The sequence below is a fragment of the Zeus faber genome (assembly GCF_960531495.2).
Source record: "Zeus faber genome assembly, chromosome: 12".
In the NCBI taxonomy this organism is placed as follows: domain Eukaryota; kingdom Metazoa; phylum Chordata; class Actinopteri; order Zeiformes; family Zeidae; genus Zeus; species Zeus faber.
Window position 1 is genome coordinate 8,576,530 of NC_137196.1, and position 23,016 is coordinate 8,599,545.

Below are 23,016 nucleotides of genomic sequence, written 5' to 3' on the forward strand. Positions count from 1 at the left end.
GAGAAGGTCAGTAATGGCACATGACTGGGTGTAAGCCGGCAGCATATACCAAATACAAGGAGGTAGGTTAAAATGAAGGTGTATGAGTGGAGCATGTTGGAGGCGATGCATTTACAAATATTTGTATGAATTCAACATGATTATCTCGGGGGAAACAGAATAGGAAGTGTCAAAGACACTGTTTCCTTGAGAGGGAATTATGAACCTCATCTAACCCTAACCCAACTACTCTAAACACACAGTATATTATGTAATCCATCTTAAACAACCGAAATATTCATTAACAACACAACTGTGGTAGGAAATTACTTTGGTCTGCAGAATCTTTCCAATAAAAAGTGGCAATTCTTAACATATAACCCATTTCTTATGTTTTGGATATAATAAGAGTGGGTGGTGATGGGGGGCATATTTCTCCTCTTTCCTTAGGGTACAGGTTTGTATTCTCTCCACATACATTATTTACCCACTGTCTTCATAGATGTCTTAATTATTCATACTGAATAGTGCATACAGAAAACAAACTAGTGACTGTATTGTTTATTATTGTTATGATCATGATCAAAATACTAGGCTAAGGTAACATTTAGGCAATGTTTAAAAAAAAAAGTTCACTATTTACATATATTGTGAAATAGAAAGATAAGAGGAATCAATCAAGGACGTACCCCTACAAATACACAATGGCCGAAAGTCAGTCTGTGTGTTTGTTTGTGTGTGTGTGTCTGCGTGTGCGTTTGCGTGTGCGTGTGTGTGTGTGTGTGTGATGGTTTGATCCAGCTCAGGAATCATGTATTGAGTTTTACCCACAAGGCAAAGGAAAGATGGCATCTTTTTCCCAAATGCCTAACAACTCTCTCAAGTCACACACAAACACACACAATTCACTGCAGATAATTTCAATTGTCACCACCAATTAATGTTGAGAGAATGTGTAAAAGCAAAAATATGTTTAGTTTTTTGGGACAAAACCTTTCTTCATTGCAATATAATCATTGCATGTCATTGATGATGATGATGATGACGATGATGATGATGATGATGATGATGATGATGATGATGATCAGAATCAGAATCAGAATGATGATGATGATGATGATGATCTAACCACCATGTTTTAAATGCATGTCAAAATATGATTTATTATTAATGATTATTATTATTATTATTAATATTATTGTATAAACCAATAAACACAGGCCCGTATCCCACGCATCATGCAATGCATTAATCAGCCACTTATCTAGTACGTGAGTGGACGCAGGAAGCTTTGTGGAATTATAATTAGATAGTCTGACTGTGTTTCAGTCTCAAAGGGATCCAGCCTCAGTACAAAACCATGTTAGTGCTAAGCCCAGTCACAATAGAGGATCCACTGAGCCAAAGAAGACTATTTTTTTCGCCATCTTAATGTCTTGTCTGCATTGCAGAATTGTGGTGGTAAACAGAGCATCAAGTAGCCTGTGACACTGGCACACAGCGCGCTGCTCCACATTACCTACAGAGAATAGCAATTATAAATGTGCAAATATTGAAAACTTTCACCGTGTGTGTGTTCAAGACATTTGCATCATAATGCCCGAATCATGTACGACTGTTTAAATAAACAACTGCAGATATATGGGTAAAATACATCCATCATTGCGGTAATCAGATGCAAATCAATTAAATTGTAAAAAAAACAAGTAGACAACGATCCTAGGTGCATTTTACATATAAACAATCCAAGGCAGTGCGATGCCATAATGACATTATTTTGTTTACCGCGCGGGTCTCTCCTGCAGCACGAAAAAGGTTAACAAGAAGAAGACAACACTGATCACTTACCCGCACGACTGTGGTTTGTCAAGGTAGATTAGAATTATGGGGCAAATAGATGACAGTCAACGTGGCAAATTTAACTGTAAAATAAAAAAGAATTACATTTGCAATTCAGCTACACGCAGCTGCACAACTAATGTGAGCTGCTAATGCGCTGCATTGCACTGTGATAGAAAATGCACAGAGACTTAAATGTACAGATCCATAAATGTGCCGGATGCATTTTAATAAGCCCCCCATAATAAGTGAACGGTTAGAGCTCTTCCCCATCAGCATCCGCATCTTCTGCGCACCCAGCCAGATTCCACCCAGCCCCCCACACCGCTGTGCCCGCAATCCCCCTGTCACCGTGCCCTGAGTGGCACTACACTGGGCGAATGGCGGACCACCCCCGGCCCGGTAGAGCCAATTGGAGAGTCCTCCATCCTTGTTGCCAAGGCTGGAAGATGGACAACTGTGCGGGCGTGTGCGTGTGCGAATGGATCGTCGCGTAGTGGTAGCGCGATGGGCCAGTTCTACATGACCACCTACACGACTTAATACCGTTACGGCCCCAATTAAACCTCCGATCACACTTACACGCCTCAGATGAAGTTGTATTCGTCGCATGCTGTCATACAAACACGGTGCGAAGGTCACGGCTGTGCAGGACAAAGAAGGGAGAAAAATGAAATGTCAAATTTGAAATGAGAAAAGCAAAAAAGATAGTACCAGCTGTGCAAGATCTAAATACTATCGTTATAAATGGATGATGGTTCAACTTAAAAGGAAGTTATATGTTGCTTTATGTGATGCTTTTCTTTTAAGACTATAATTATTATTTTTTATTATTGATGTTATTATTGATATTATTATTATTATTATTATTATTATTATTATTATATATAATAATAATATATAATATAATATAATATAAGATAATATATTATTATTATTATTATTATTGATATTATTATTATTATTAATATAATATATATATATTATATATTATTATTATGTTATATAATAATAATAATAATAATAATAATAATAATAATAATAATAATAATAATAATAATAATAATATATCTATATTATATAATAATAATAATAATTTACATTTACATTTACATTTACATTTAGCAGACGCTTTTATCCAAAGCGACTTACAAGGGAGAATAACATTCAAGCTACATTGCGACAGAGATTAGTGTAACAACAACATTAGTGTAACAATAATAATAATAATAATATTAATAATAATAATAATAATAATAATAATAATAATAATAATAATAATAATAATAATAATAATAATAATCTGGCGGTTGGCAAAGTCAAACGCTGCAGTTTCTTGGCGACGTGAGGTCCTCCGCTGCCACACTCCAGTAAGACTGAATCTTATTGGCTGGCAGTAACTCGCCTGGCCAATCACGGCGTTGCATGTACCGGCGGTAGCGGTTTGCCGTCTAGTGACTTTCACGCTGTTCTCATGCCCGTGAGAATTGTGTGTATATTCCAAAATGAATATCGCAAGGCACTGCATTTTTCGCATAGGCGGGATGATTTCTTCGAGCAGGTGATAAAATCAGTATTCTTGTCACACGTCTCGTCATTTGTTTGTGTTCTATTGTAAACGTTAGCAAGCTAGCTTGTAAAGGTGGTACCAATCCGTGTTATGTCTGAACATGCTACTGTTATCCACAACAAAACACGTGTGTATACCAGTACCCAATTTAATTTAAAATGGATGATTGATGGTTGCCACCTCCCAAGATTTAAATACGAATTATGTAGTGCTTACCTTCAGTGGTGGAAAGTAACTGTGTAAAAGTACTGGGTTTCAGTAAGTACTACATTTCAAGGTAAATATCTATACTACACTTCTAACATAGTCAGGTGACTTTGGTTCGAGAAAAAAACAAAACAAGATTTACGTTTATTTATTTCAAAACCAGGTATGTCATCTGCAGAAAAAACGGTGCAATCCTACTGTATAGAGGAATTGGACATAACCAGTACATTTAAGAGCAAGTACCTTTACTTAGTAGAAATCGCAATGTGGTACTTTCACTTTCTTTCACTAGAGTCATACCCTTATTTAGGTAAAATGTACTTTTTTCACCACCACCAAAGATTAATGTGTTATGTCAACAGTACTTTGTATGGAAACCTTCAGCGGCCTCTTCTTTTCCTTCTCACTTCAGATTGCTGAGCTCCTCGGTGCTCTCCAGATCTGCCCCAGGATCCCAGGCCGTGAGATGTGGCGGACCCCTCCCGTCTCAGGCCGAGGGTTCGGGTGTGTTCCAGCAGCCGCCATGGCATTACCAGCAGGTGCGGACTGGGAAAAGAGGCACCGAGTACCAGCCCAAGAACATCAAACGCAAGAGGACCCATGGCTGGATCAAAAGAATCAGCACAAAGGGTGGCATCGAGGTGATTCTGCGACGGATGTTGAAAGGACGAAAATCGCTCACACACTGAAATTTTCCAGCCGCGGGGAAATCCTCCTCATTGTTCAACCTGAAGAGACTCTTGGAGAAACGAAAGCTGATTGTGTAACATTGGCGGTATTCACCGACTATTAAAAGTGTTGATTGATGATACTGGCCATGGGATCGGGTTTGGTTTTAGCAGAGCATTGATACTTTGTGAATTGTGAGAATGCAATGGGTCTTTCTAAATGCAAATGTGGTTTGGCTACGCTGTAAAGAAAGCCAGTGGTTTCTGTATGTTGGTTTCATGGCACCCGATTTCATAGATGGAATACTCAAAAATCCATGATTATATATAGATTGTCAACACTCAATAACATGTCAGTGTTTTATTCTCAGCCTGATTGGGACCACTTCATACAAGACAGCGGTTCCTCATGAATGACGTCTGAAGCAGTTGTCACTGCCCCTGAAAGGAAACATACATTATTCCTTTGATATTAGGTGGTGCTCTTTGTCAGCAAAAACAACTTAAAGAAAGGATTGGGAAACACTGCTCTGGATTAGTCTCAACTCGCATTGGAGGATTATTATTATTTTTTTGAACAATCCAGCAATCAAGCGGTTATTTTTTTTATTTACAAAAAAATATGTACAATCTATGAAGTTGTCTAATAAAACGAACAGAACAGATTTTTATTTTATCTTTAGATTATGCTGCATTGCTTAAGTTAATTAAGAAAGTGCATTAGGCTGGTCTCCCACATACAGCATCTTATGAACGTGATTCAAGTCAAGTTCAAGTCTGGGTAGGAATTAGGTTAGCTATTATGTTCGGTTTAGTAGCTATTTTGCATAATCTCCGGGTGCGTTGCAAAGACATTTCACTGCATATATGTATGAAAGTGTGTATATGTTTTGTGACAAATAAACTTCTTGAATCTTGATTCTCCCCCGTTCTAAAGAAACGTCTGCGCCGTAAACCTAACGTCAACTTCAGTAGCCTCCTATTGGTGAAGCGGCTGTTGCGTAATCATTTACTGGCCAATGAGAACGCTCCGGTAGAGTTCTGGACTCGGGCTTCTGCGGGAGCGAACCGCCCACAGCGGCAGAAAAACAAAAATGGAGCATATCAAGTAGCAAGTTAGCTTGCAAAGAACCTCTAAAAGCCATTTTGCCACGGAATATATGACTTAATATACATATTCACCAATGGTTTGAGTTCGTCATATACCTACCGGTGCACGCAGGTACTTAACACACTTGGACAAAACATGGATAAGGTAAGTTGGTAACGAAGAGGAATCCATCGGTCTTACCTTTAGCTGCGTTGATACAACACTTCACTCACATATTTAACATGTTGTCCAAATCGCATGTGTTATTTCTGTATCTAAACGGTTGTAGCGTATGTTAATATATATTACTTTGTAATGTTACTCTGTAATGTTTATCAGTTCTTAATTTTTAATTATTGTCTACCAAGGCTTTTCATCCGATTATTATTATTATCGTTATTATTGTCGTTATTATTGCCATTCATGTTGCTATTACTATTGTTATCGTTATTATAGTCATTCATGTTTCTATAATAATAATAATTATTATTATTTTTATTTATTTATGTATTTATTCATTCATTGTTATTTCATTGTTTTTTTTTATTGTCTGTACCTCATTCCACTACCTCAGAGTGGTAGTGGAATTCTTGGGAATTCTTTAAAGAGTTCTGGTCATGCCAATAAACGACATTTTAATCTATCTGTTAAAATATACATATACATTGTGCTGTGTATCATGCTTGTTTCGGTAGCTAACTCAGTAAAATCACCACTACACATCAACTGTGGTATTGTGTGTTAATATGGAAAAAAAACCACCATATAATTCACAGGCAGATTTCCTAAGAGGACTACCGGTTTACAACAAAATCAATTTCAGCAGATTCCATGCAGACTCCGTATGTAAGGCATCAGTAAGTGGCCCTTGATCTAAAGTGTGTGTGTGTGTGTGTGTGCGCGTGCATGTTTGCTTGAGCTGCTGCTAAACAAGACACCTTCCTTGTCACATATTATGAAACACTGTGACTTTTTAATGACCCCATGCCTTGTCACTTTATTGATTCAGAACCGACGGCCGTCTGTTTACCTCCCGACCCGGGATTATCCCTCGGAACAGAGTAAGTCGAACACCTTTAATCTGTTCCATAAACGGCTCGCGTTCAGCACAGGCCTTCCCTGAACAATTTTATAGTGTCAGTCTTAATGTGGGATCAAATGTCAATGTTTGACTTTTTCACTTATTCGTCCAGTTTGGTGGTATAATACAAGGCACGTCATGGGTTCATGATGGGGTTTAGTTTCAAATCTATTGAAACCAATGTATAATAAGTTATATTTGAGTTTTATATCAATGGTGTAAAAAAACCCCAATGAAAAACATGTACAGGATATAGTACATGGTACAACAGGATGCAAGTCTCGGGGTGAGCTGATCCCTTTTGTTTTTTCTTCTTAGTCATTGTCACTGAGAAGACAAACATCTTATTGCGATATCTCCATCAGCAGTGGGATAAAAAGGTGAGATGGCTGAAAATATATATATCATAATAATATATCAACCATCAGTCAATCAACCATGAGTCTGTTGTGTATTAGATAGATAGATAGATAGATAGATAGATAGATAGATAGATAGATAGATAGATCGATAGAAAGAAAATAACAGAAAAACAGTTAAAAAAAAAAGATGAAAATGAAAAACACCTGAAAAATGTCTGAAAGTTAAATACACAGTCCTATACAATAACTTAAAAATAATAATATCATTAAACAGTGAAGCAGAAAGATGAATGTACAATAAACTTGACATTAAATATAACCCTTAAACAGTAAACAAAATGTTGGTGATAAGTCGATACACCAAAACCAAAAATTGCCTGGTGCTTTAATTAAAAACATAAGCTTTAAAACGCTAATATGTTTTTGTTGTTGTTGTCAGAATGCAGCTAAGAAGCGAGAGCAGGAACATGCCGAGGGAGAGACCGCTGCACCCCCGCGGAAGATCGCCCGAACGGAAAGCCATGAGCTGAATGAGGACTTGTGACTCGGTGTGTGGTGTGGACACACACACACACACACACACACGCACACACACACTCACACTCACACTCATAACAAAAACTGGCTCCAATATAACACACATACTGTGCTGTGTACTCTTCCACCATCATTTGATTTAATTACGCATTCTACAAGCACTCCACATGCAGGGAACTGACTTTTACTTTACCCCATTTCTTCCTTTTTTTATTTTATTTTATTTTATTTTATTTATTTATTTATTTTTTCAATCCAAATTTGCATCTCTAGTCATTTCATCTCCTTGGATCTGCGTTTGGCTTTCAATCATTTTGTATTTGTTTTATTTTCAGAGCTCCCTGTTTTAGTTTATGCATGCATGCTTCATATATAGGCTCATGCTTCTCATCATAATGGATGCCTTTTAATGTGCTCTCCGTTCCATTATTTATACATAAATGTACATATATACAGTATCTATTTCTCCCCACTGTGCTCCAATGTACAGTATGTAAGGGGAGGCACAAAAGTGAGCCATGTGATTTTATCCCTACAATGATTTCTAGATCAAATCGGATATTTCTCCTCATTGAAAATACAACGTGAGGGATCTTACATTATTTTTTTGTTTACTCGTCTGCATATTTGACTGCATTGAAATAAGCTGGAAATGTAAATCATTAATCTGCCGTTCTCTATAAAGCTGGGTATGGTCTCCATTTTTATGTGATACAAAGTTTGTCTCGGGACTTCACCAAGGGATGGGCAATATATCTAAATAATATTGATATTGTGATATGAGACTAAATATCTTCTGTGATTTTTGATTATCTTGATATAGTTAAATATCGTTCTTTCCTGGTCTTAAAGGCCACATTACAGTGAAGTAATGCAATTTTCTTGCTGCTCCGTTCAATGGTCTACCTGCTTGCTGAAGGAAAATATTGGCAAATTAGTCAAAGATATGAGTCAAAAATATTTTGATAGTTGATATTGCTCAGCCCTAAACAAACCGGTCCTTTTTAAAGGTCCTCCTCAAAGCTCAGTATGTGACTGTTGTGTTTCCACAGCACAGCAACATTCTGATATTGTCGTTTGCTTTTGTAACACTGTAAAAAATGAAATCTTAATCGGATTTATTCTTTAGCTAGCTTTGGGAAAACATGTCTTCTGTCTTACATAGAGATAAAAGCCACTTGTTGGGTTTCTTTTCAGTGAAAGCAGTTACTTTTTCACGCAAACATTCAATTTTTGATGCTGTCCACTCTGAAAGACAACATTTCGAGACATCTTTGCTTATTTTAGAAAGCAGTGTTTTTTTTAAATTATTATTTGTACACATTCTCTACATGTATTGCTCCTCCTTTTTTTTAAATGTTTTTATTTTCCCAGTGTAACTGGGCACATCTTTGTTGGACTGCCATGATGTACAAGGTTGGATTTTCCTATGTTCTCAGCGGGGTCAAAGGAATAATTATTTCTCGCCTTAAGTGGAAGTCATTTTTGGAAGTTTTGTTTATTTTTGAACCGTTTTTTTAAACCGAGTATTTGTATGGACTTATGTGGGGAGTAGCCATTGATATAATGCGCATATTGAGTTGAAGTTGACATTTATTGAAGTGTCGGCCACTACAGTCATACATGTTTTTGTTTTTGTTTTTTTTCTATGACTTGTAGATTGCTTAGCATTATTCTTAGCATGAAGCCTGGTGCTTGTGTTTCTTTAAGAAGTGATTGTTACTTCAATATATTTTGTGAAATAGATTTGCTGGGCTCTCCATACTGTTTGTATATAAGAAAATTGCATTTCATTTCACCTCGTAACTTCTAAGAAACATTTGTCATTAATGTGCCATCCGCTTGTGTTTTAGACAAAATACTTAGTCAGGAAATTGTCTGGGGAATACTAAGTTGGACACCTTGGAAAGAAATTTTCATCAAAGGACGTCTCTCTTCTTTCTTTCTGCTGCTACTTGTAAAGATGAAGATAATAATTTCTCACTTTGTATATTTGTACATGATGTATAGTTTGCTTAATCGTTACCCTTATCTGATCAGTACGAGCTGTCATTTCACTGCATGACGCCCGTTTGCTCTTTTAAGTCCTGTATTTTATAATGGAGCGAGTAAAAGCCAGAGCTGGGTCAAATGCAACCAATGAAGTGTTTAGATTTGCTGGTTTTGCACTAACAGGGAGGAATATTTTTTTAACCCTGAGAGTTCACCCTGTTATACAAAGGCAGTTTAGAAGTAAAATGTACTAATCTACTTAGTGGGTTTCTGTGGTGTCTTTTTCTGATAGTACTAATGTAATTGGCATTATTTTAAGACCTCTTTTGAAAATGAGACAGCAGTAGGTCGTTTCCTACACCAGATCTTCTATACTATTTGACTGACTTGTCAGATTCTATAAAGAAATATGTCCCACTGTATTTTAATACCTTTGATGTGTATTCTCAATAAAGTGATCAAAAATATTTTGTAATATTGTTTTTATATCTGTGACATATCCACCACAGTTTTTTCATGATGGATGTTTATTCAAGTGACATTGTTTTGCATCGTTGAGGTACATTCACTACTTTATGTAATAAAATAATCCATAGAAAATCAAAGTTAAGAAAAATAGAATATAATTTTTCACAGTCACAGTGAATATAATCTGAGCTATTGCGGAGGAATACAATGGCTTAAAAAGTGCTTAATCGCAACTGAAAAAAACAAAACAAACACAAGGACTAAAGGTCCAATGCATGCAGATGACTTGACATGCATCGAAAAACAGGCTTCAAAGTAAAACTGGAATTGGGAAAAACTACAGATTATTTTCTCCTGATGAACAGAGCCTGGACTCACAAAGGTAAAGAAAAAAAAAACTTTGTTCGCAGTCAGATCATATTTTTGGAGCCAAGATGCTTTGGAGAGCCAGGCTGGAGCCAGAGGACATGCAGTATTTCACCTTTATTCAAGGTTCCGCAGGCCTCAAGAAATAACACTTATTGTACATTGTTTACATGGAAGCGTATATAGTCAAGTGATAATTGACACATTGTAATGCTTTGTGTGAAGTCGGTTGCATCAAGAGTGAAAGTCTACCGGTTTCTGGCTTTACGTTTGGTCCTTGCTTCAGTGTCTAAGAAGGCTGAACATTTGTACATTGCGCTCCATCTCAACATCCAACTGCTGTTCCTTCCTAACTCCTGAGGCCCGAGTTCTCAGAACCGTTCGTCGATTGTCTCGTCTCTCCCTTGTCAGAATCGTTGGAAGGTAATTCCTCCTGGGTGGTGTTTAACTCGGCCTTGTTCGGCGACTGCAAGAAAGCGTCTCCCGGCCTGGGCGGTTGCGTCCCGTTCGCACAGACCACGGTCCCCTCTGACTTGCTGAAACTGAACAGCTTCCCCGGACTGAATGTCCTGTTGGGGGATTGTGACCTCTCCTGGCCACTTGGGGCGGCGGTGGAGGGGGTCACCACAGAGCCCGCTGTCGCGCCCGCCGCCACCGTCGGCTCCTTCTTTAACTCGGGCGACTTGAGGAACTTGAAGTTGAGGAAGCCGGGGAGCTTGGCCTCTCCTCCTGTTGGGGACTGGGCGGGGGAACGCGATGTACCTGAGGAGAACTTCCCCTGGAGTGGGATGATCTGCTTCAGCTTCATCACATTGTTGTTGCCCAGAAGGGAACTGGGTCTCTTGGGCTTGTCCCCCAGCTTAGCCCCCTGGGACTTGTCGTGGTGGTGCAGGTGCTGGGCGTCGGCCTTGTGATACTCACTCTCCTGGCGCGCCTCCGCCTGGAGCTCAGCCTGCCGCTGGAGCTCCTCCTCCTCACGCCGACGGCGCAGCTGCTGCTGGAAGTGCTGCTGCGCCTGGCGCTCATGCTTCTGCTCCGAGAGACAGTGAGGCAGGAGAGAACGCACATGTAGAACCACAGTACACCAGAAAAGAGAGACAGAGTGAGAAATGGTAAGAGAAACAGGGTGTGTGTAAATGGAGGAAGCTGTGTGCAAGAGTTCTGATTTTAAGAAACAGACAGAAGCTAGTGTGCGAGATAGAGGGCTGAGATTAAGCTTTGGAGCGTCTTAATTGAGTTTTTGAGAAATAATTGACTTGTGTGTCCAATGTTCGAATTTTGGATTTTCCAATCCCATTTTTACAATTATATTGCCCCTTTAGTTCCTGACATCTTCTGTGGATGTAAATATATATATAACAAAAAATATGCATATGCAGTAGATGATTTATATAGATCATATGCAGTACCTGTGTGGCTCCCTAGGGGGCGGGCCCCATTTTTGGAACCAGTGAGTTTAGAAAACAGAAGCCTTGGGTTCCTGTCAGCACTGAGAGATTTAAGGCCATAGTCTGACATCAGCTGTCATGGCCACAGATGATCTGTATCATCATGACAGATGTATCTAAATAAAGGGAAGGTGGCAGGGAGGCGATACAGCACTACACAGACATACAAACATAATCTCACACACGGTGATATTCTGATGCGCAACATCACACTGACAACAGTCAAAAAAAGGCTGTGCTGGCCTTACAAGTATATAGAGATCTTATTACATACTATACAAAGAGAAGGGGACACAGGTACTTGAGGTACAGACTCGAGGTACGAAATCTCACAATGTAGCAGCCAGGAGCAAGCTTTAAAGTAGGCTTTTGGCCGAAGGTCTTTCAAGCTATATTACAACGATACCTTGAAAGCTTCCCTTCGTCGGTACTCTAGCTTGGCCATCTCATCTGCTACCCAGCCAGGGATATCAGGGATGGCAACATGGATGATGTACTTAAGCAGGATTGCAAAGTGCTGTAAACCATCAAGACCACAAAGGGACAGGCTCAACCGACGGCGAGGCACAAAACAGGATTACTTTTTTAAACGTAGAAAAAAAGGTCGACACACAACAAAATATTCAACGTTCTTCGGTAAGTTACCAGTAAAATACTTAACAAGTTTGTATACTGTAGCATTAGAAATACATAGAAACTGCTTACGTATGTGAGACAACAGATAATAGCATGCCATGCACATATGCAGCAAATCATTTCCTATCATATCGTTTGCTCAGAAAAGTGTTCGCCCCAGACTGCTGCCGGGTTTATTTTCGGGTCGATTTGACAATGAGCATTTTGCCCAGAAAACACGTTATGTTAATTCTAGCAGTAAGAACGCTCTTGAAACTCTTCAGTGAAATCCTCATACCATACAGACAAAACATCATACCTCCAGTAAGACGATGGAGATGATGGTCATCTCAGGACTCAACCAGGGGAAGAGACGCTGCAGCTGACCGCACTGACCGATCAGGTAACAGTTCACTATGATGGCGATCAGGCCCATGGCTTCCATTGCCGTCTCGAGTGGGAGTGCCGATTAAGAGGAAGAGAGAGGCGATACCAAAAAACAGGTTAGTTGTCAATCTCCAACTCGTTTTTTAAGGAAATGCCTTTGTTGTGCTGCGATTAAGTGTTAGGCGAGGAAATCTGCTCCTCCCTACGGAGAGAAGAACCTGACCTGCCACTGCCCAATGCTCTCCACCCTCTGTCCAAAAGGCCTCTGAAGGCCCGTGCAGAGCTTCAAGGCATCGCTACGGATCTCGATGATGTTGTTGATGAGTGCGCACATGGCGGCCAGAGGGAAGGCCGAGGAAAAAAGCACCACATAGCCGAACTGGATGAACATTTCCTGGTAGTCCTGAAGCGTGTCCTGTTGGGGTGAAGCAGTCAAACGGTGTTGGAAAAGAAAAATTCTCATTTCCTTCCTTCCTGCTTGGATACCTGCGGATTGAAATCATCTTAAGGAAGATGACGAGACGGTCTGGTACCTCGTATGTTTGCATGCAGCTCTCAATCTCGGCTTGTGTCAACGCGACGCTCTTGTCTTCCTTTGGGGGATCGATCCATGACTTCTTCTCCTCTTTCCTGTCCGCTCCATCCTTCCTTCTCTGACAGAGCGAGTCATGTTCGTTCTGAGGGGACACACTGCTATTCCCCTTGGTCTCCTGTCAAATATAGTTGGCACAGTGCTGTGGGTCATGGGGGACATCGCTACAATTGAATGCAACAAATCATAAGCAGCGAACCGGCCACAACGTACTTGAGCCGAGGTCTCGGCGTCGCTATCGTCGTCGCAGCTGTCAAAAATGCTGGAAGGGTCCATCCCTTCTTCCACCAGCGTGGGACTGTCCTCAAGACAGCTCTCGTCCGCCGCCTGCGTTCCCGCCGCAACGTCCTGGTAGTCGACCTTCTCGGTGAAGCTGACTTTTCGGTGCCGCAGGGCGCTGTCGTTCATGTCCCACTCTTCCTCCGTCAGCCGGAACCCGGCCTTCAGATCACCTCGCTTCTTGAGCTCTGGGTTACCGTCGGAGGGGTGAGAGCCGGACAGAGCCTTCGGCCCCAGGAAGGAATACGCCGTCATGGACGCCTGGGCCTTTCCCAGAGCCAGGCGGCCGTATTTGACAACGATGGCCTGGAGGAGCTCCCAGAGGACCTTGGGGGTGAAGACGCCCAGTTTGTTTTGCTCATACAGATACGGCTGGAGGACCTCCTTGATGTTCTGCAGGAACTGACGGAAGATCAACAGAGTGGCCAGCATCTGCGGAGAGCAGTATAGGTAATAAGAATAGGATAAAAAGGACAGACCCATTTTCTGTTAATATTTGTGAGATCTTTACGTTCTAACCTCCTTCAGTCGCTCCATGTCCTTGAGGTAGAATCCAATATAGAAAAGGCTAAGGTAGGAATTGATGAATTCAAACTATAAGAAAGAGAAAATAGTCAAACATTTGAAGGCCACTATGAATCCCCTTTGTTGAGATCCCAGTTCAAAGAGCAAAGAAAAAAAGCAGCAGCTTACAAAAACCATCTTGATGATAAGGTTGTTCTCATAGGCACTCTGCAGTCTGTAGTTCTCTGAAAGAGTAAAACAGCATTGCTGAACCAGAAAATGCAAGGTAAGATACATACAATGAACATGGCTTGTAAATTGCAGGGTTTTCTATCAGCTAGCACCCATAGAACTTCTTTAGGTTCAGAAATTAAATTTTGTACCACTCACCCATGTCGTTGAGCCAGTAGGCAATTTTCTTGTACACCTCATCGCATATGGTCACAGTAATGGCGAGGACAATTTTAGGAACGAATCTTGTAATACCAGGTAGCTCTTTAATCTCCATCACCACTTCCTGGAAAATGAAGTCAGTGTAAAACATGGGTAAACCTGGGTAGTTCCTAATGTATGTGTTGGGTTTTAAAACTGGAGCTGGGTGAATAATTTGAGCTCGGACAAGAGATACCACAACCAATGGCTACTATGACTAATGAAACATCTGAGCATTAGCTGAGGAAAAAGGACCCATGCGCAGGGACAAGAGACAAAAAGGTTTAAATAAACTCGAAAGAGGCTTTTACTTTAAAAAATGCAGAGTATAAATTCAAAAACACTGAAGGCAAAGGTACTCCCAACACATGTGGTACAGTGTGGACTCAGTGACAAACTCAGGAAACTGAGCTGAAATATACAGGTGGGTCAAACAATCCGACACAGGTGGAAGTGCTGAACTGAAAATGAACCAAACCCCTGGTGAAGCAGAACTCCGCCGTGATGAAAAACATTCAACTGAAACTGTGACAAATGCGTTCCATTCGACCATCATTTAACCTAAAGGCCCATCAGGGGACTGGACCGTTCTGACCTGCAGTTCCAAACAGAGCAGCATGGCGAGGAAGACGAAGCAGAGGCAGAGGAGGCAGATGGGCAGGCTGACCAGCCACCTGAACACTGCCCTCTTCAAGGGCGGGTAGTAGAACTCCTCACAGCCCGTTATGGGACTGCAGCGCTTGACTCCCTTCCAACGGCAGAGGAAGAAGAAGATGAATGACTGATTGGTTGACTGACTACTAATTCACTACTAAATGTACTGAGACCTTGACAAGAAGATGGGCTAACTGTCTTATTGTCAAGAAGCCTTGATTTCCTTTGCATTACTTGTGTTGTTGGCTATTACAGTAATTATTAGCAATCGAGTGGTTCAATTATTTAGTTCAGGGACAACGCTTGGCTACACATTGGCCACATTTGACAAAAGGCACCTACTTCAAGTGCTGAGTTAATGAAAATTGTGACAACTTCCCTGACTTATTTCATACTTTACTAAAGAATTAACAGAATAAAAGAGGCAGATCTAAGACAAGACCCAGACCCATGAGAGTCTCTAGGTGAACAGTGTTGTGTCTAGTATACTGTATGTATCTAGTTATACAGGACTGTACATCCTTCCCCTCCTCGGCTTCTTTGTGGCTTTTGTTGGGCTAGAGCACACAGCGCGGGTAATAGGGGTTTGTTCTCAAGTTCTACCAAGGTAGACAGCCAGGCTTATTTATCACTACAAAGGTTGTAGAGGAAAACCTCCGCCCTCCTTTTTGGAATCCTCAAGGCAGAAGTTTACACCTGACAACACAACTCGGTCCGTAGAAGATGAGTGGACTTGGTAGGTTATTATTCAAGCGAGAGGAAAAAATACAAGAGCCATGCTCGGCTGTCTTGTTGGCATACAGGAAAAAAATATGATGTAAGCTTGATTCTGATTTGTCAACAGCGGCAATCAGAGGTCATGAGCAACCGCAGCGCTGCCAAGTTTTACCAATAGTTTGGCATGAGATTATGCGCGCACCGGGGGGGATTGGCCGTGCGTGCAGAAAGGATCTCCCGTTCACCACGCAGCATGAGGAATACGAGATGTGGCGTGTGTGTATCCTTATATTAAGAAAGCAGCCGTGTAATAAACGGGTTAACGTGCAGCCAGAGGGTCATTATCACAAAATGAACCCCTTCAGAGTGAGACAGTTGTCCGCTTCGCATCTGAGTCCTGATCAACCTGTCAGGGGTTATTTGACAATAACGACCGCCTAGCTGCACATTATCCCTCATTTAGACTACGGTTATTGGGTCAAGACAGAAGTGGAATAACCTTCCAAGTGGAATCTCCATCCACCTTAATGTTGCAGTCAGCAATTTGAAGATCAGATTTATTGTCGATCTTCATTGCAATTGCCATCAACGTCTTAATTATTGCTGTTGTTTCTTGTTAATTGGCACCGTAGTACGTACACACGTAAAAAAAAACACGTGTTTTCTACAAATACAGACTGTTTCCTTGCCTGAATCGTGAATTTCCTCCCAAGGGATTAATAGTGTTATCTTATCTTATGCTGAGAAATACTACTAACCCTGAACTGCGGCCGCGGCTCCTCCAAGGATTCTGCGGGGGTGTCCAATGTGCCCCACTTGTACGCCAGCTCGGCCTCCCGCCTCTTCCAGCGCTCCAGGAACAGCGTGGCCCACACCACGTTGAAGAGGGCAAACACCACACAGCAAATATCCTGACTGGTCTGTGTGGGGGAGGACAGGGGAGCGATAACAGGCTCGAAAATTATCCTCATCACTATGCCACCCACAGGCACTCCAAGTGTTTCATAAATTTGCAGCATCCCTATTGACGTACTTTTCTTTAGTCCCTGTAAAGCAACAATGAATGTGTTCTGAGTTTTTCACGCCACAGAAAAATGTGTTCTTAACCACCCAGCCAAATTTGAACGATTAAAATAATTGTCAAGTATACAAAATTTGGTTTAAAAAATGTGGGAATAAAAGGCAGTTCTCTGCTCTGAGATGCTTGGGAACGTGTCCGCTGAAGACGCTGAAGCCAATGCCCAATCGCGGGAGAGGTGCAGCCTCTCTCAAGTGTCTAATACCACGAATCCAATACAAATATATACAAATCCAAAATCAGAAAACCAATAAGGGGCTGTTTTACTTGGTTTTGGTTTTGTTCTGAAGTTAAAAATGTCCATGCCAACACAGAAATGGTGAGAAACAGTTTAATGGTCTATCCCCACAATTCAGTACTACATCTTTACTTTCTAACATGTATAATGTGTTGAGAAACAAAACTGAATTCCCTTTACAGGGACTTTAGTGTAAAGAAATCGACAATAGAATCGGTTGATCGTCTCAGATATTGCATTCAATACATATGAAGTCCTACACAAAGACACTTGAACTGTTACGCAGACAAGGTCATGGTTGGAATCCAATGTTTAATTCACTAAGCTCCCCTGTCACATGAGTACACTCAAATATTTATACAGTGAATGGTTATGATGCAGTGAATTTAGGCTTCGCCGGCTCTGGTGCCCCAGAGGCAACTCAAAATCAACCCTCGCTGGCTCGGGAAACTAGTTCCTCAGCCATCAGACCCATTCTTCAAACTACAGTACTGCTCAAGAAAAGAATTATGAATAATAAAAAATAATAATTAAAAAAAAAAAAAAATAATAATAATAATAATATTATTATTATTATTATTATTATTATTATTGTAGGCTGTAGGCACCTGATCGGTCTCTGCTAGTATCCAAAGCAGAAAGCCAATGACAGCTGGGTAAAGCATGGAGTTGGTATAGAAACCCAGCCAGGCAAAGTACATGGCGATCTTCACTCCAAAGTAGTCGCATATGTCATCTACAACACAAAAGGGAAACGTGGTGAATTGTACAGTTAGCCCAAATTCAATTCAACTGATCCCAACACATTCTCTTTCGACTAAAAACCCATAACATTGTCTTTGGTATGATATTCACCCAGGGGCTGCCGTTCGCAAACAGCCTGGACCCAGGATGTCATCAGCTGGCTGAGGATTCTCTGCTCGTGAAGAGGAAACATTTGATTTGTCACCCCCCTGGCAACCAGCTCTGGTACTGAAAGGACAGAACACACTGGGGTTAGTGAAGCCTTGTACAGTTTCCATGCCATTTCCATTCCAAGATATGGGAAAATGCTTTATGCACGATACCTGTAATGTGCAGTTTGGGGATTTAAAATGTGTTTGCCTCAGTAGTCTATCTACTGTAGGTTTGTTGTGTGAGATTACGGAAGAAGACAGCATTCAAGAGGATGTGTTTTATGTAGGAAATGAAATATATATATATATATATTGGCATACTGATTGGTTGTCCCTCCAGGAAGTGAATGTTGTGGAGCACCTCCCCCTGTTTGGCTCGCAGATTTTCCAGCCAGTACTTGATTATGCTCTGGCGCTCCTGAACATCACGCCGGGTGCAGGGGGAAAGCAAGATATGGAAAAGAGAGGGAAAGATGAACAATTTTCTTTTGGAATTGAAGCGAGATTCGGTCCTCGGGGGGTCTCTACCTGCGAGGTGAAGAAGCTGAGCTCGCTCTCGATGTTGTCATAGATGTTGTCCTCCTCGCAGGAGAAGCGCCGCGTCCCGCCGCCGTACTGGGCCTTGACGGCCTTGTGCATGCCCAGCTGCTCGGCCCCTTGCAGCAGGCTGCACGTGAAAAGGAAAAGGGCCGTGATCAGGGGGTCTAGTGCAACAATTTTAATACGACAGCATATCAACACTTCAGGAACAGTGCATTGGAGAGTGAATGCGTGGACCGAATGAAATCACATGGTCCTCTCCCGCTCTGTTTCTGGCAACATGTGACTTGTGATTCTTTGTTGTTTGAGGATTTATTCATGAATTATATATTGTGGAATTGCCACAAGGTAAGGGAAAAAAAATGCTCACATTACCAATACATAACTGGTATGATTAATAATTGATAATAAGAAATACATCTAAGTCTTTAAACACAGCATGAAACTGAACTTCTCTGGAGTCGTTTTATTTTCTTGTCTTACTTTTCGAACGTGGTAGTGATGAAGAAGGCGTGCTCCTGGGTGTGTTTGTGCTGCCGAATCTGAATGGTGACCTGCGGGATTCCGACACGGATCTGATTCAGGAGCCAGAGCAAGGTGTGGTCGTCTATCGTGTCTAGAGCGAGTGCGAGGGAGGAAGATGGCAGATATGAAACGTAACATCTCACGCCGTACACAAGCAGGGGTTCAATTGGGATTTGGGAGGTGGGTGGACCCTGATATTCAATATTGGAGTCCTTCAAAGCAGTGTCTCCCAACCTTTTTGCTTCCACAGTACACCACAATCCTTTTAACCACTGTAAACATTAGAAATTATTATTATTATTATGGTCTACTAGCGATGCAAGACTCGCAAACGACTTGTTCGTAGCGAGCAAATCTTTCAAATGACTCACAAGTCGGGAGTCACTCCGGCAAAAGAGTGGGCGAGCGAGTTGACTCACAATAAATACTGAGGATTAAATGAAAGATTCTTGTGAGAATTACGTTCACAGCTCATACCCCCAAACATACCCCAACTGAATCAAATGAGCATAAGAGTTGGAAAAAAATCGAACTACTCTTTTTACTGAGTGACTCGTCAAGAATTTAATCTCAAGAAGGAGTCTAACCTTTCATCGCTACGAACCGTTCTCACTTTCAGAGTGAAACACGTTCTGCTGGAGCTGCTATTCTGTCCGGAAGTGATGAATTAGATGACGCCAGGAAGTGAACGTTGTGGCAGCGCCTTCCAATTTTGATCTTGCAACACAAGAGCTCATTTCCATTGTTGAAAAACACCGCTTAAAGGGACCAACCATCCAGCTCTTCATGAGGAGGATAAGACAGGTCCACCTCTCAGACTTCCACAGAAGGGTTAAGATGTGAAGGTTACAGGTCATTCCATCCAATTAATTCAGCCCATATGCTACAAAATAATTTCCTCTATAATAGCCTGGCTCGGTTCCATTCAGACACGAGCCACAAGAACCGTTAATGGCTGCAGCCATAACTGGATCCTATTAATCTTTAAGCACTGAACTATTTAACCCTGGGACATTAAGTGGCAACTTGGGGGGAAAAGGGCCCTTCAGGGAGAAGTAGTGTAGGCGTGTCATTTCTGCATTTTGGTGTTATACTCTTATAGCTGAAAACTACACAAAATAACTATGTATATATCGTTCCTTATTGTTGTAATAGATATGTAATACACATGGAGGTGATTTTGTATTGTATTTGAACCTCTCTGAGTCAGACTGCATTCTAAACACGTCTACATCTCTTATAAAGGACAAGATGGACGTGATTTAATTGTCCTCTGGGGCTGTTCTTAGTCTAGATCTTCCATTGGCTGGCTGGCCGCCCAAAGACGTTCACAAAAGGATGTTCTGTTCTCCCGGAGGCGATCGATCGGTTCGGAGGAGGGCGGCGAGCGTGATGGAGGGAAGAGGAGCGGACCTCACTGTACCTGGGAATGTCATCAGGATGTCGCAGTTGTCCGTGGACACCATCTTCAGCCAAGACTTCCGAGACATGATGTACCGTCTGGCCTGCAGGAGGCGTTTGCCAAACAATTTGTCTAATGGGAGTGATTAAAAAAAAAAAAAAAAGACAGAGCAGTGAGCGAAAGAAGGTATTGTGAACGAGGGAGGATGAGAGACAGGTGGTGATGTTTTCTCATGCGAGTGCTCGGGGACAGATGACAGCTTATTCGGGCAGCGAGTGTCACTCTGTTTTCTCTCCACTACCATTTTGCCGTTCCACTCAGCTCTAATGCATTTCTACTTATCTGAGAGCGACGGAAACTGGAAAAAAACACAAATGAGGTGACCTGTTAGGAGGCTCTAGTTTCACTGTATCTGACAAAAGCTGCAAAAAAGTCACGTGGGGGCGGCTGTAAAATTGTTCAAAATCACTGGAACTCGGAGATTTCACATCGGCCGTGTTATTCAATCATCTGATTCCTCCACACCGCCATACCTCTATTATTCTCTGAGAGCACTGGAATGAACATCTAATGCAGCTATAATATACTGGATGCACGTCAGGCGGACTATATAGTATCAGTAGCTGTAGTGAATGGGACTTGTGTGCCTTTATTCTCAAAACCGGAGATTGAGTGAAAAACAATTTGCTTTGGAAGGAACAAATCACTGAGCCATTTTGTTAAATGGACAGTCATTCTGTGGGTAACTACACTTCCATGGCAAGTATACGATGTGGATATTGAAAAGCAATCCCTCTGCAGTCTTTGACCCCACCTGTGGTACGCTTCAGATGATTAGAGCCCATCCGATCTGCACTGACCCTATTTCTAGTCTGTCATTTCACCGACATAAACCTTTTGCTAATCACGCCCAGAGCACTTTGACATCTCCGGTAGGCCGGATCCCTTGGCGGGCGGCAGCAATAGATCTATATCCTGTTTGAATATAGGAGGAGACAGGATTCAGGAGCGGTCTTCTTGAAAAATCACAGACCGCAAATATGATCCTAATTGGTAAAATCGACTTGTTACCGTGCAAAAGATTTTCCAAGAGAGTCCCTCCATTGACACCCTCTGGGATGTTTACAAAACTTCCAGCGGTCTGGAAGTTTTTCCACAAAATCGCCTAAAGGTTAATCTTTGGGCACCGGGGCGGAACATTCTGCAAAAATTCTGCATAGACCTGTATTTTAACTCTATGGCAATTTCCATTTCAAGTGACAAATGACTTCTTCAGAATGTGGTGGGAGGAATGGGCTCACAGAACGTCCTAATAACTGAGTCAGCTTCCAACCTCCATGTTTTGGTTAAGAGCAAACACAGTTCACTTGTTGTCAGTGCCTACGAGGGGTAACATTAATAAAGGGTTAGATACATGGCAAGAGTAAAACACTGGCCGTCATTTACAAATAGGCATTTTTCTTTTACTGCTATGGCATTTAAAACACTGACATGATCATACCCATTCCACAATCCACCGAAACAGCCAAATTGTGATACCTGCCATGGGCACCATTATATAGGTTGTATTAGATGAGATCATTTTTACATTCCAAAAGGGGAACTGCGGTGACACACACTATGCTGCAGGTGGAAGGGGGGTGGGGGGTACGCAGGGTGAAGGATACCCATTGATGAAAACTACATTATTGTCAATCCCAATCCCATCACAGCCCATGGAACCGTGCGATCCTCCCCGATCACCCACGACCCACCGACGCATACACGCGTCGCATCGCACGATTTTAATTGTAACGTTTGAGAATCTGGGGGAGACATTCCGATTCGTATTCAAGGGGATATAGAGGCTCACCCAGCACCCCGGACGGCATTGAAGACAGCCTCTGCTTGGTGCTCCTCTCCTTGGTGCTCCTCTCCTCCTCCGTCCTCCGCTCCGTCCGCTCCGCTGCCCCGCCGCCGCCGCCGCCGCCGGTGGTGTGCGCAGCAGCGTAGGTATCAGCTGGTCCGGTGGCTGCTGGCAGCATGGTGGTGGTGGTGGTGGTGGTGGTGCTGCTGCTGCTGCTGCTGCTGCTGCTGCTGCCGCTGGTGCAAGATCCACTGGTTGGAGGAGCTGGTCGGTGGTGTTGTGCTATTGTATGTTATTCGGCAGGTGGTGGAGAGGTGGGAGGAGGAACATGATCATGGGGAGAACAGTCGTGACCGAGCAGTGACGACAGAAACCGGAGGGGGACACCGAATTCCTGAGTTCACGCATGGGAATTACCGAGGTGTTTTAAAACAGCTGTAGGCCCGTGTCCGAGCCACCAGAAACTCCTCTGGGGTCTTCTTTTCTTTTGGGTTAGGTTTTGGTAGCCTGCGGTTGTAGCGCAGTAAAAGTACTTCGTTACTGTGGTTAAGTCCATTCTTCGGGCCTTCCACTTTGACTCCATGGAATTCGTTTTTCACTCCACTACATTTCTAATATAGTCGAACAGGAAAATAACGCGAATTCTATTTATATTTGTGTGCTTTTGGAAATGATTATGACCACACACACGCACACACACACAT

The 23,016-nt window shown here is 41.9% G+C and overlaps 2 protein-coding genes across 2 annotated transcripts; one reads left to right on the forward strand and one right to left on the reverse strand.

Moving 5' to 3' along the window:
• The first annotated feature begins 5,383 nt into the window (after positions 1-5,383).
• Positions 5,384-8,038, forward strand: LOC307238631 (DET1- and DDB1-associated protein 1-like). The gene is made up of 5 exons (XM_080011699.1): positions 5,384-5,518; positions 6,130-6,210; positions 6,363-6,414; positions 6,753-6,814; positions 7,236-8,038. The coding sequence occupies exons 1-5, from the start codon at positions 5,510-5,512 to the stop codon at positions 7,338-7,340; spliced, it is 309 nt and encodes a 102-aa protein (XP_079867825.1). The 5' UTR covers positions 5,384-5,509; the 3' UTR covers positions 7,341-8,038.
• A 2,470-nt stretch (positions 8,039-10,508) lies between these two features.
• LOC307238317 (anoctamin-8-like) lies at positions 10,509-22,490 on the reverse strand (the record flags this gene model as incomplete). The annotated part of the gene is made up of 18 exons (XM_080011249.1): positions 10,509-11,189; positions 12,014-12,124; positions 12,542-12,673; positions 12,833-13,024; positions 13,143-13,319; positions 13,415-13,912; positions 14,000-14,074; positions 14,174-14,229; positions 14,375-14,501; positions 15,012-15,164; positions 16,546-16,707; positions 17,712-17,839; positions 17,959-18,075; positions 18,321-18,417; positions 18,528-18,666; positions 19,023-19,155; positions 20,488-20,598; positions 22,319-22,490. 18 exons carry the CDS (start codon positions 22,488-22,490, stop codon positions 10,509-10,511), a joined length of 3,261 nt encoding a protein of 1,086 aa, XP_079867375.1.
• Between the last annotated feature and the right edge of the window lie 526 nt (positions 22,491-23,016).